General features: G+C 41.8%; 1 protein-coding gene and 1 long non-coding RNA gene across 2 annotated transcripts in view; one reads left to right on the top strand and one right to left on the bottom strand.

Moving 5' to 3' along the window:
• The window catches only part of LOC127663418 (testican-1-like), a 286,904-nt gene extending 278,190 nt beyond the window's left edge, over positions 1 to 8,714 (bottom strand). Inside the window, 2 exon segments of the mRNA XM_052155002.1 lie at positions 7,879 to 8,028; positions 8,435 to 8,714. Coding sequence (XP_052010962.1) covers positions 7,879 to 8,028 — 150 coding nt within the window. The 5' untranslated portion in view covers positions 8,435 to 8,714.
• Positions 1 to 12,926, top strand: part of LOC127663431 (uncharacterized) — a 212,842-nt gene that overhangs the window by 153,712 nt on the left and 46,204 nt on the right. The window lies entirely within an intron of this gene.

Raw genomic sequence — 12,926 nt, 5'->3', positions numbered from 1 at the left:
GATTACTTGGAAATTAATTTGTTATATAGCATGTTAAAATATCCTATGACTGTTACATCTAAGTCATCTCGTCAAGGTATAAAGATGCTATATTTACAACTCAGAGTAAGACTTGTAAGCAAGGCCATGTTTGTTTGTGGGCAGGTTATGTAGTCACTAGTTACATCATTGTTCAGCACTGAAGGCAGTGGAGATGCAGGCTGGTTTGGTGAATGGTTAAAATGTCCTGGCCGAGGACCAGTACCATTATGGTAAAAAAACAGACAGTCAAAAGAAACCAGAGACAGAGAGAAACTCCCTGATCTGTGATGATAACGGTAAATAAAAACCCTACCTATCCACTGGAGAACAAAAGAACATCAAAACATAAAAACAAAATCCAGATTACTTCTGTCCTCTCCTGGTTCCACCATAATGAGGCTCATTTACATGGCAGTCACAGCCACCCTAGAGGACTCATACCACACACACACACACGCACACACAAGGTCTGTCATATGATTGTGCCCTCTGAGTCCTCTTATAAATGACTAAAAAGCACACACTGATCACACCGAATCAAATCATACAGTCTGTCTAACACCTCCTGAATTAGTCCTTTTCAAATGATCAAAATCTCTGCTGTATAAATTAAGCAGTTTTTACCATAACAAATGCTTGATTTGAGCATTTAAAAGTTGAATGGAATTACGTCTTTTCATGAATCACAGTCTGTGGCAGTAGGGGCGTGTTCGAGCGTCCAACCGGAGAGAGAGAGAAAGCGATAAGGAACACCTGTCTCTATTACCAGTGAGCATGGGGGCCAAGCCACCAGCAGAAGGCGAGAGAGTCAGAGATCAAAAGTCCCTGAGGAGTAGCTGAGGAGTTATTGTGAAGCTAATGAGTTATTGGAAAAGTTGACCATTAAGAAGCCTTACCTGTGACTGGAGAAACCCGGTTCCCGTGTCCTCTTTATCTCCTACTGTGAAGTCTGTTACACTGGTGCCGAAACCCGGGACAAAGTTGGTGGAAGTACGCCCGTGGAGTCCTCCCCATTGGCAGAGATCCTCAAGTCCCTCGCCAGCCTACACCAATCCCACCAACAATCTCTGCTTGAGGTCCGGCAAGATCATGATTGCCAGTTCTTCGAGATCCTTCGGGCTCAAGCAGAGGACCGGCATGCGATCCGGAGCCTCCTAAGTCAGGAGAAAGTCCTGGCCGCGACCCCGGAGAACCACACCCCCATGCCCCCAACCACACTCTTGAAGATGGGGGGGAAGATCACCCAGAAGCTTTCCTCGAGCTCTTCGAGCGCACTGCTGAGATTTGGGGCTGGCCACTTGACCAACGGGCGACCAGGCTCCTCCTGTTGTTGTCCGGGGAAGCCCAGCTCTCAGTGCAACAAACTGCCAGCAGCTAACCTCCTGGCCTACGAAGACCATCCTGCAGTAGGTTGGCCACAGTCCAGAGCAACATCGCCAGCACTTCCATTCTATGATGTTGGAGAGGACCAGACCGGACCATCTGGACTTTGAGGTAATATTAGGTGTATTTGGGGGGGAATAAGGATACACATATATATATATATATATATATATATATATATATATATATATATATATATATACACACACACCCACACACACACACTGTAAATAGCATTTCTTTTGACGGACTAGTCTCAAGAGGGTCAGATTTCTTACAACAACCTTTACAACCACTGCTAAGATCAGATTGCTACATAAGGGGGTAAATAAGGATATATATATATATATATGCACACTGTATATAGCATTTCTTTTGACGGACTCAAGAGGGTCAGAGTTCTTACAACAACCTTTTAAACCACCGCTAAGATCCGTTTTTTGATCTTTACTTGAACAGAAAGCCTTTAAAAATGTATGTATGTTGTTTAAAGATGTCTGCCTGTGTAATATCCTCAGGAAACTCTCAGTTTAAAGCTTTTAAACCATGGGCTCAACACTACCAGTCAGCTTTCACTCTGAAACTATAATGGAGATTGTGCAGTTATTACACAAATTCACACAACAAATCAATTAATGGATTTAGCATTTTTAATAAATATGAATGATTTACTTAATGGCCAAATAGGTGTTAATAAAAAAAATAAATCAGGCATATCTAGAAACCAAAATCAGAGGCCTGGGCCAGTAAGCAATCACCCAGCAATGCTTTAGCAACCAACCTAGCATGAACATAGCAATGCACTAAAAACCAGAGATCTTCAATACGGAGATATCAACCTCTGCGTTTTTACCATAGGAGAAAGCAAAACAATCAACTAGCATGTTACAATAGTAAGTCACCATTTGGGGATACCATTCAAATGAAAGAAGAGAGCCGTAAACTGCAACCTACCTGTCGCCCACCCACCTACCCTTCTTTTATAAAACAGCAATTTTATCGTATAGTAAACTCCACACTTGGATAGTTAGTGTAAAGCATGTTAAAGAGTAGTGGACATGCAGACAATTCATTAAGTGATGACCAGTTTCCTCACAAAAGCAGTTTATTCAGCACACTGAAGCATCTCCTCCATAGACATCCATAAAAGAAAATGGCCACTGGTCTCCTTGCCAGTGTACCGCCCGTAGAATATCTAAGGGGCCGTGGCATTATGCAATATTTGCTAACCTTGCGGGCTCCCCTTCGTACATGGACTCTGCTAAAAACCACTCAGGACATCTTAGGGTCTGTATAGCAACGCCATGGCAACCACCATTTGCACAGGCACTTCTATTGTCTTCATAAAATGTAAAAATGTACTTTAGCTTTTTATAAAAATAATAAAAGTCTGGGGTATTTTCACATTCCTAAGCCAAAGAAAAATTTGTGTGGGTGTGTGTGTGTGTGTGTCTTCCTTTATATGCTAATGTCCTTGTCACCTTCCTTTTCAAATCAATTCTTGGTGCATCAGCATTCATATTACCACCTCTCATTAACACAAAAAAATTACTGACACAAAGAGTGGGAGAGAGATAAAGAATGAGAGGAGAGACAGATGCAGAGTGAAAGAGAGATAGCGATGGAGAGGCATGAAGAGACTCTTCATTTCGCCTCCTGCTGAACATACTTATGGACAGGTGCTTCATTTCAAGATCTAAACCTCTTCAGAGCGGATTACGCAACACATGGGCTGCATCCAAATTTACATACTTCTAAGCAAAAAAGTATGTAGCATATTTCTAAGTATGTATTAAGGCAGGATGGCAATATTGGGACAAGATCCTTTTCATATTTGGCTCCTAAACTATGGAATAGTCTCCCTAACACTGTTCGGGACTCACACAGTTTAAGTCTAGACTAAAGACTCATCTATTTAGCCAGACATACACCTAATTTGGAGCTTAGTGGGCTTAGTTCGATCCCCATGGACACCACCACAATGGACTTCAGAGGATGATCTGATGCCAACTACAACTGTAAGACATGGGTTACTTCATATGCCACCGCCTGAACCTTGGACTTAGGATGGACCCCTCCGAAATGACCTACCGGATGAACCGTGATGCATCTCACTGATTTTATGTTTATGTTATTTACTATATTGAATTGTGTGATATATCGTCATTGTATCAGCCTATCGGCCACCCTGCATTCTAGATTTCGGCATCGGCAATTAAAAAAACCCATATTGGTCGACCACTATTGCAAACCCCATATCAGTCAAACAATAAAGTGATTATTGGGGGATACGTTTATTGGGGGATGAGGAGCTGCTGCCCCCGTGACCCGACTTCGGATAAACGGTTAAAGATGGATGGATGGGGGATACGTGTCAGCCTTGATATCTATGGTGGTTATTATGGCCAAGTTTTAATGTCATCAAATTGCATCTTGCAACCACAAACCACCTTGTTGCACAACTTTAAAATGTACGCATTTAAAAACTGGAGTGGCTGATTTGGCCTTACATTCTTTACCATTTTTGTACACCTGAAAAAGTGGAAACATTGCAAATACTTTTGTATTGCAAGGGCTTGTGGGCAATGTTAACTCAAAAACATGCACTGATGAATAGGGATGACACAGTGTGAGTTTTTGATGGTTAGATTACCGTCTGAGAAAAAATTACAGTTAACCTGCATATCATAGTACAATTAAATGTGTTAGTGAACGTATTTCTGGGGGATATATGGATGCTAAAGCAGCCCTAAAATAGGAAAAATAGGTGGTATATAGAGAGAGTCCAGTCTAGGGCACGACACCACTTATGTGCATCCCGAGCTCAGTGATGTGCTTCAAAAGTACATAATGTAAGATTATTGTGGCTGCGCAACATGTAGTTCACGGCATCCAATAGTTTTGTGTTTTGCATCAGTTTACTAAAGCAATCCGTTGTTCTATCGGGAAGACACTCTGGCTTGAGTGAAGTTTAAGATGCCATTTATTTGATAAATGTAAAACAGATGGCAAGACGCCTTCAATACTTACAATTATATTATTTAGCTATTTAACATTTATATAATTTTACATTCATTAAAAAATTTATTATTACAATATTTGTATAAATAAGTGCCATTTGATCTATGTGCAATAACTTACATGAAAACTATTACAATATTTACAGTAATCACGTCAGAGACCCAGTATCAGAGCAGAAGTAGTAGGGGGCATTGTTGCACTTCTACTGGTGCGTTTCGCAACGCTTCTCGTGTGAATGGATCGCATGCAAAGCCTGCGTCCACCGCTTCCCTTGTAAAACCACCGTAATAGTATATCTCAAATAATAAACATATTCACACAGCGTGGGGTGATGGTAAACAGTAACGCCACTCCCTACACGCGTACTACGCAGTCTGCGTAGAGCACCAACTCCCTAGGGGGCACCATCTTACCCTATGAGGGCACCAGAAAGTCCACCAGCTGCCCTTCCTCGCACGTTATACATTATTCAAGGACCCAAAAGCAGTTGCGGAACACAAATGATCGATTCACGCTCATATCACGCGAACCCCTATCCCGCCCCCCGCCCACCTGGAACTCTGTGTAGAACATCAATTTGCCCAGCGGTGGCCCTGATGGTAAAGCATTCAACTCACACCTTAAGTTTCGCTCGTTGCTACATTGTCCATTATTTGTAGATGTTTTGTCAGACATGCAATGCAGGCAGGTAACTCCGCCCCTTTTCCGCTACGTACGGCAAGCCGCGAGCACTGGGTGCATGAAGTGTCCAACGTTTATTCCCTCAGTAAACTTGTCAAAAAAATAGCATGGTGATCTTTTCTCAGTACTGCGTTGAAGGAAGGAACATTTAATAAAAATACAAACAAATTCAAAATGAAGTTTCAATCATTCCACTCTCCGTTTCGACATATGAAGAAGTGCATCCTCTGTGTACTCATAGTACACTGTGTGAGTTGGGTGGGATGCAACCACAAACACACAAGCGTGTATCCGTAAGTATTAGATAATAATATTTTACAATAGACTCCAACAACCCTAAATACACCTTTTGACATTTCAAACTTTTAGACATTATTTGGCCAATAAAATGACTATTGCAATGGTGTAGATTTGCCTTGAACATTAGGAGGTTGCAGTGTGAAGCATTTACATGTTTCCATTGATTATGGTATTAATAATGGGGGTACCTCCCCCCATCCCCTCCGGAATCTACGCCCCTGCATTATTGCCTCAACACAAGGATGTTCAGTCAGGTTTTGCGGGACATTTTGTCCCAATAAGGTTTACAAAACGTGTTTGTTTTAATTTCCTATATACACTCACCTAAAGGATTATTAGGAACACATACTGATACTGTGTTTGACCCCCTTTCGCCTTCAGAACTGCCTTAATTCTACGTGGCATTGATTCAACAAGGTGCTGAAAGCATTCTTTAGAAATGTTGGCCCATATTGATAGGATAGCATCTTGCAGTTGATGGAGATTTGTGGGATGCACATCCAGGGCACGAAGCTCCCGTTCCACCACATCCCAAAGATGCTCTATTGGGTTGAGATCTGGTGACTGTGGGGGCCATTTTAGTACAGTGAACTCATTGTCATGTTCAAGAAACCAATTTGAAATGATTCGAGCTTTGTGACATGGTGCATTATCCTGCTGGAAGTAGCCATCAGAGGATGGGTACATGGTGGCCATAAAGGGATGGACATGGTCAGAAACAATGCTCAGGTAGGCCGTGGCATTTAAGCGATGCCCAATTGGCACTAAGGGGCCTAAAGTGTGCCAAGAAAACATCCCCCACACCATTACACCACCACCACCAGCCTGCACAGTGGTAACAAGGCATGATGGATCCATGTTCTCATTCTGTTTACGCCAAATTCTGACTCTACCATCTGAATGTCTCAACAGAAATCGAGACTCATCAGACCAGGCAACATTTTTACAGTCTTCAACTGTCCAATTTTGGTGAGCTCTTGCAAATTGTAGCCTCTTTTTCCTATTTGTAGTGGAGATGAGTGGTACCCGGTGGGGTCTTCTGCTGTTGTAGCCCATCCGCCTCAAGGTTGTGCGTGTTGTGGCTTCACAAATGCTTTGCTGCATACCTCGGTTGTAGCGAGTGGTTATTTCAGGCAAAGTTGCTCTTCTATCAGCTTGAATCAGTCGGCCCATTCTCCTCTGACCTCTAGCATCAACAAGGCATTTTCAGCCCACAGGACTGCCGCATACTGGATGTTTTTCCTTTTCACACCATTCTTTGTAAACCCTAGAAATGGTTGTGTGTGAAAATCCCAGTAACTGAGCAGATTGTGAAATACTCAGACCGCCCGTCTGGCACCAACAACCATGCCATGCTCAAAATTGCTTAAATCACCTTTCTTTCCCATTCTGACATTCAGTTTGGAGTTCAGGAGATTGTCTTGACCAGGACCACACCCCTAAATGCATTGAAGCAACTGCCATGTGATTGGTTGATTAGATAATTTCATTAATGAGAAATTGAACAGGTGTTCCTAATAATCCTTTAGGTGAGTGTATGATGACTATATTATGACGCTATATAACGACTTCTATTCTATATCTATTGATCTACCATCAAGCTATTTATGATTACAACAGCCTTGGTGACATTTGGCCCCTACACTAAACCTGTCTCACACACATACACACACACATATTACATGACAGAGTCCGGACCCAATGGAGTTATACTTGTGCCACAATTCTGCATGCAAAAAATTATATTTCGAACGTACAAAAAAAATTCTGCGTGCGCAAGATGATATTTTGAACATGCAAAAATTTATTTTGCAAGCACAACGTGTAGGAGGAGATAGCAAAATGTAAAAATTCTGAGCAAATTAACATTGAAATAAACTTTATTCAGGCACAAAATTGATTTTTGTTTGCTCAAAATTAATTTATCTTTTCATTGCTTTACAATAGAGTTCAAGCACGTGCAAAATATGCGCACAAAATATCATCTTGCACGTGCAGAACATTATTTGTGTGCTCAAAATACCATCCAGCGCATGCTAAATAAATTTGTGCACTCAAAATATCATCTTGCATGTGCAAAACATTATTTGTGTGCTCAAAATACCATCCAGCACATGCAAAATAAATGTGTGCACTCAAAATATAATCTTGAGTGTGCAAAATAACTTTTTGCACATTCAAAATATCATCTTGCGAGTGCAGAAAATTGTTGTGCGCTCAAAGCATCATCTTGTGCATGTAGAACATTATTTGTGTGCTCAAAATATAATCTTGCAAGTGCAAAATAACTTTTTGTGCCCTCAAGACATCATCTTGCGTGTTCAGAACATTATTTGTGTGCTCAAAATATCATCTTGTGCATGCAGAAAATTTTTTGAGCGCTCAAAATATAATCTTGTTTGTGCAGAATTGTGGCACATATATAACTCCATAGGACCCCAGCAGAAGGAATCAATGTGGTGGAGAACTCACGTCGCGGAATTTGTTCCAGTATTTGCTCTTGTCGTACTGGGACACGAAGCTCATCCACTTCTCACTGTCCAGAGGGTTCCCGTAACTGCTACCGGTAACGGACACCGACAAAGCCGCCAGAGACACGAACAGTCCGAGACTCAACATCATCTAAGAGAGAGACAGACAGAAAGAGGACATCTGAGGTACAGACACCTCGACAATAAGCAGCTTTAGAGCTTTTGAGGACTTATTTAAACACGGACTAAATATAAATCACTCAAAATACCACTGTCTGTCAGTGTAATCACCCAATAAACAACTCCGGAGCGGTACAAGCAGGTGGCGGGTTAAAATTGGATTGTAAATCCGATTAATATGTCCGTCTGATATGATTAATAATTCCTGAGGAGAAAATCCTGAGGCGACTGACGGCGAAATAAAACTGCACGAGTTTCCCGCGCTTCGCCACAAACAGCTCGCGCTTCCCGCGCTTATCACCTTGAGCGCGCGCATCACTGCAGTCTCGTTTAATTAGCTTATAACACAGACATTATTTATAATTCGCGTCATTTACCTCGGGACGGGGCTGCTCTCGGTTCCCGGTGGCGAAACGAACGGGTGACTGGGGGTGGGGGGGAGGGAAGAGTTGAGGAGGTTTCGGATGGCGCCTCCGTGGGACCGTAAAGTATCCGAGAAACGGGAGAGTGAGTTTCCACAGATTTTCGTGGCTGCAGCACTGAGCACGACACCGGGAGAAACCGATCCGTGGAATGGAACGGGGAGCGTCTCCGCTCACACGGTACACCGGGACTCCGCCTCCCTCTCTCTCTCTCTCTCTCTCTCTCTCTCTCTCTCTCTATCTGCAATCGACGCCACGCGTCAAAACCAGAACGCCCCGGTGTAATCAAGGACGTGACGCGTCAAAACTACAGGGCGAGTCTCTCAAGAAACGTGTCCAAGTCATTATTCACAAAAAAGTCACAAGAAAGGTATAAGAAATTAAATTGTATTTTGCCTAAAATAAAATGAAGCCTATTTTTGGACCATTAAGATTGTTTTGCATTGGGAAATTTTCAGCATAATTAAGCACATTTTCCACTTATTAAATACTTATTACCATAATGCAAGTAAGAAACAGATCATTCTTATTGCTGCAATGGGTAAAAAAAGAATATATATATATATATATATAAATTATAATAAAAGTTAAAATAGTATATTATTTATTTATTAATTGTTAAATTTTAATACATCATGGCAATGTTTGTTGTATTTGATATAATTTACAGTAAGATGTACAAATTTAATAATTGTATTTCTGTGATTTGTATTTTTTATTATATTTAATTAAATAAATACAGAATTAATAAAACTAGATATTGGGAATCTAATGAAAATCATTATTGAGTAACATCCATATACGATAATGAAAATTACCATTTTTGGGGGGGAAATAAGGTTAAAATATAAATCTTCATGGAACTATAATATTTATTTATAATATATATATATATATATGTGCATCAAAGCTAGAGTGTGAATCTCACAAAACCTGTCAAGAACATCAAGAAAGATTATACAGTAATAAAAAAAATTGTTTTTGGTTTTTGTCATGCAAATCTCAATGGACCTAAAATTAAGCATTGTCTTAATGACATTTTTTTAATTTTGTGGTGAAAAGTGACCTGTTTTCCTGAGATTCACCCAATCAGTCATATGAATCAATAGCAAAAGTTAAACAACATGACATATGAGTTAACATAAAACTGAAGCTCAATAACATGTCAACATACCGTATACACATACATTATATGTTCTTGTTCTGTCGTGGTTGTAAAGTTGTTTATGCTGTTTGTAAATGCATTCATGTACATGTCCCTTGTTTCTTTGAAGTTTGGATAGTGAAGGAGAAAGTGCACCTCTGCCTCGACCTCAACCATGTTTTTCTGTGTCTGCCTCTCTCAATGGCTAGACTGTGTCCGCTGAGCCGGTACTTGGTTAAGCTGCGTACACACTGCCAGTGACTTTGTCGCTGCAGGTCGCCAGTGGCTGGCGGTGAAGTCGCTAGTGGGCGTTCCCATTACTGGTTGCCTAGTAACATTTATAAATGACATTCACAGATGTCATTCCATTGCGCTTGATAGCAAATCGCTTTTCTTGGCGCTAAAAACAAACATTTTGGAGGGAAAAGACTAAATATAAATGGAATCAGTACATGAAATGCGTCATATCAAAGATGAACGAGAAACAAGGCGTGCTGTTTGCCATAGCGGCTGTTTATCTGCGGGCGAAAACGCAAACGCCGGTCTGTCTGGGTCCACAAAACCATTCAATCTCGGAGTCAGCAAGGCGAGTACCACCGGCTGGAAAATTGCTAACAGCAAGAATTAGCCTGTCATCCATCTTTCCGTTACTGCAGGAGCTGAGAGAGAGAGAAGGATCACGTGAGCTCTCCCGTCTTCTCTCCTATTGGCTGTCGCTTCCATTAGTCACTCTTCATTTGAATATAGTTGAACTTGTCTCAACTTTGTCGCGTTGCTGGACACGCCCACATCTAGTCGCCAACGGTCGCGACAGCTCGTGTCGCCGGAAGTCGCTGCGCTCTCATTGAAAATGAATGGGATGGAGTCGCTGTCGCGCGCGATGTCGCTGGCAGTGTGTACGCACCTTTAGTGTTAACCGGGTTAGTGAGTCTCAGAACCAGCTGACTGAGGGGACTTTTATCCGGGGTCAGTTCTTGGGTTTGTATCACTTTAATATGTAGCGATTCTGCGACACTATCAATATCGAAACCATCGATTGGAATTGGTAATTCAATATTATAGAACTTTTCTTAATAGCGTATAGAGCTCTTCGAGCTTTTATTTTAAGTGCATTCACCGCTTTACTGAAGCTCCCTGATGCAGTGATAATCAGCCCAAGGTAAGTGTACTGCATTGTGTGCCCTAGGACGGTGCTGCCTAGAGAGAACTGGTGTCTGTGTTCCTGTCAACAAGGGCTTTTTCTGAAAGATCATAATGTTTGTCTTCTTCAGGTTGACTGCCAGGGCCCAGTTCTGGCAGTAGTTCTCCAGCAGGTCCAGATGTTGCTGTTGTCCCTGTGGGGTGGGTGACAGCAGCACCAGGTCATCTGCATAGAGCAAATACTTGATGTCTTTGTCTTGCAGAGTGAGTCCAGGGGCTGTAGACTGTCCCAACTGCACCGCTAAGCGAGTTCAATACTGTGTAAAGGAAGTTTACAATTATATACAATACTACTAAATTACTTCCCCAGATTACTACTCACACAAATGCCTCTGATTAGAGGTCCAAGTTGTCCCCACTCTTGTGAATTGGGGTAATAAGTCCTTGGCTCCAGATGTCAGGGAAACAGCCTGAACTAAGTACAAGGTTGAATCATTTGAGCACAGTCATCTGTAGGTCAGGAGTGCTGTTTCAGCCTTTCTCCTACTGTAGGATGCTGTCTGCTCTTACATTTTTTTTAATCAATTCGTCATGTGTAATAAGTCAAGTGGATTTTGATTACTTTTTAATGTGTTTTCATATATTTGTAGACGTTGTTTGACCTGATTATAATTCACCTTTAGTTGTTTTGGTGGTATTTCTTTATACAAGTTTTCAAAATGTGTTTTTCCAGATTTCTCCATTTTGGATTTGTCAATTTAATTGTTTTATTGTGCTCAAATGATTCCACAAATCCCAGAACTGATTTAGATTTATTGATTGTTCAATTTCAAGCTATTGGTGAGATGTTGTTGCTTACTCTAATTGTTTGTTTGTATAGTTGTAATTTAGTCTGTATTGTTTGGTTCATTATGTTTCAGATTTGATGTTTGCAGTCTGTGACAAACTCTGTGACAAACTCGCCTTTCTTTTTCAACTAGATTTTACAGGCTGTTTTAATTTTTTTTAATTATTTATTTTCTCTCCAATTTGGAATGCCCAATACGCTCTAAGTCCTCATGGTGGAGTAGTGACTCGCCTCAATCTGGGTGGATCGCGCTGCTGGGGTTGATGCATATGAGACCGCTTCATCACTGGCTCCAGACTCGAGTCCCGAGACGAGCATGGCACCGCAGCACACACCGTGTGTTTATCACCCCCGCCTGCCGCCATACTTTCAAACCCTGGACATACCTCTGTTCGGGCAGGAGTCCCCTTGTAGCAGGTGTCCTGAGGCGTTCTGGTCAACTCAGACGCTTCCAAGCAGGGTTGGGGCGCCGTGTGCAATGAGCACGCAGCCGCGGGCCATCGGTAAGGGCCCCCGCTCCGCTGGCACATCAATTGCCTAGAGTTGTTGGCTGTACTTCTTGCCCTTCGGAGATTTCTACCGCTAGTTCGGGGCAAGGTGGCCTCCGCATCTTATCACGTGACTTGTTGAGCGCGTTACTGCGGAAACATAGTGCATGTGGAGGCTTCACGCTATTCTCCGTGGCATCCACACACAGCTCACCACACGCCCCAACGAGAGCGAGAACCACATTTATTCACAATGACCACGATTAGGTTACCCCATGTGACTCTACCCTCCCTAGCAACCGGGCCAATTTGGTTGCTTAGGAAACCTGACTGGAGTCACTCAGCACGCCCTAGGATTCGAACTCGCGACTCCAGGTGTGACAGTCAGCATCAATACTCGCTGAGATACCTAGATTGCTACAGGCTGCTTTTTTTGATTTTATGGTTGATTACATTTGTATTCAAATTTACACCATCCTTGTTCATTTAATTTTTTTTATGAATAAATTTAGTGATTTGATTTTTCAGTTATTCAGATATGTGCACACGTGCGGAGTGGTGGAACTGGTGGAACATGGGAGTGCATGAGTAACGGCGTTTGGGCGAGTTTTCTAAACTTTCCTTTTTGCTTTATCCGCTTATTTCCCCCTGTATTTAACATTTGTTAGGCAGTAGTTTAAGTGTTGGTGAATCGTTTTTGAGGTTCATGGGAGGAGGTTATGGGTCCAAACTCATATGGGTTTAAAACTCTAACCACCCAGCATGCACACAAAAAAAAGTTAAATGAACCAAATTAAATTGAGGAAAGTAATTGCTTATAGAGCAAAG

The sequence above is a fragment of the Xyrauchen texanus genome, chromosome 23 (assembly GCF_025860055.1).
Source record: "Xyrauchen texanus isolate HMW12.3.18 chromosome 23, RBS_HiC_50CHRs, whole genome shotgun sequence".
NCBI lineage: Eukaryota > Metazoa > Chordata > Actinopteri > Cypriniformes > Catostomidae > Xyrauchen > Xyrauchen texanus.
This window is presented reverse-complemented; position numbering and strand designations above follow the sequence as displayed.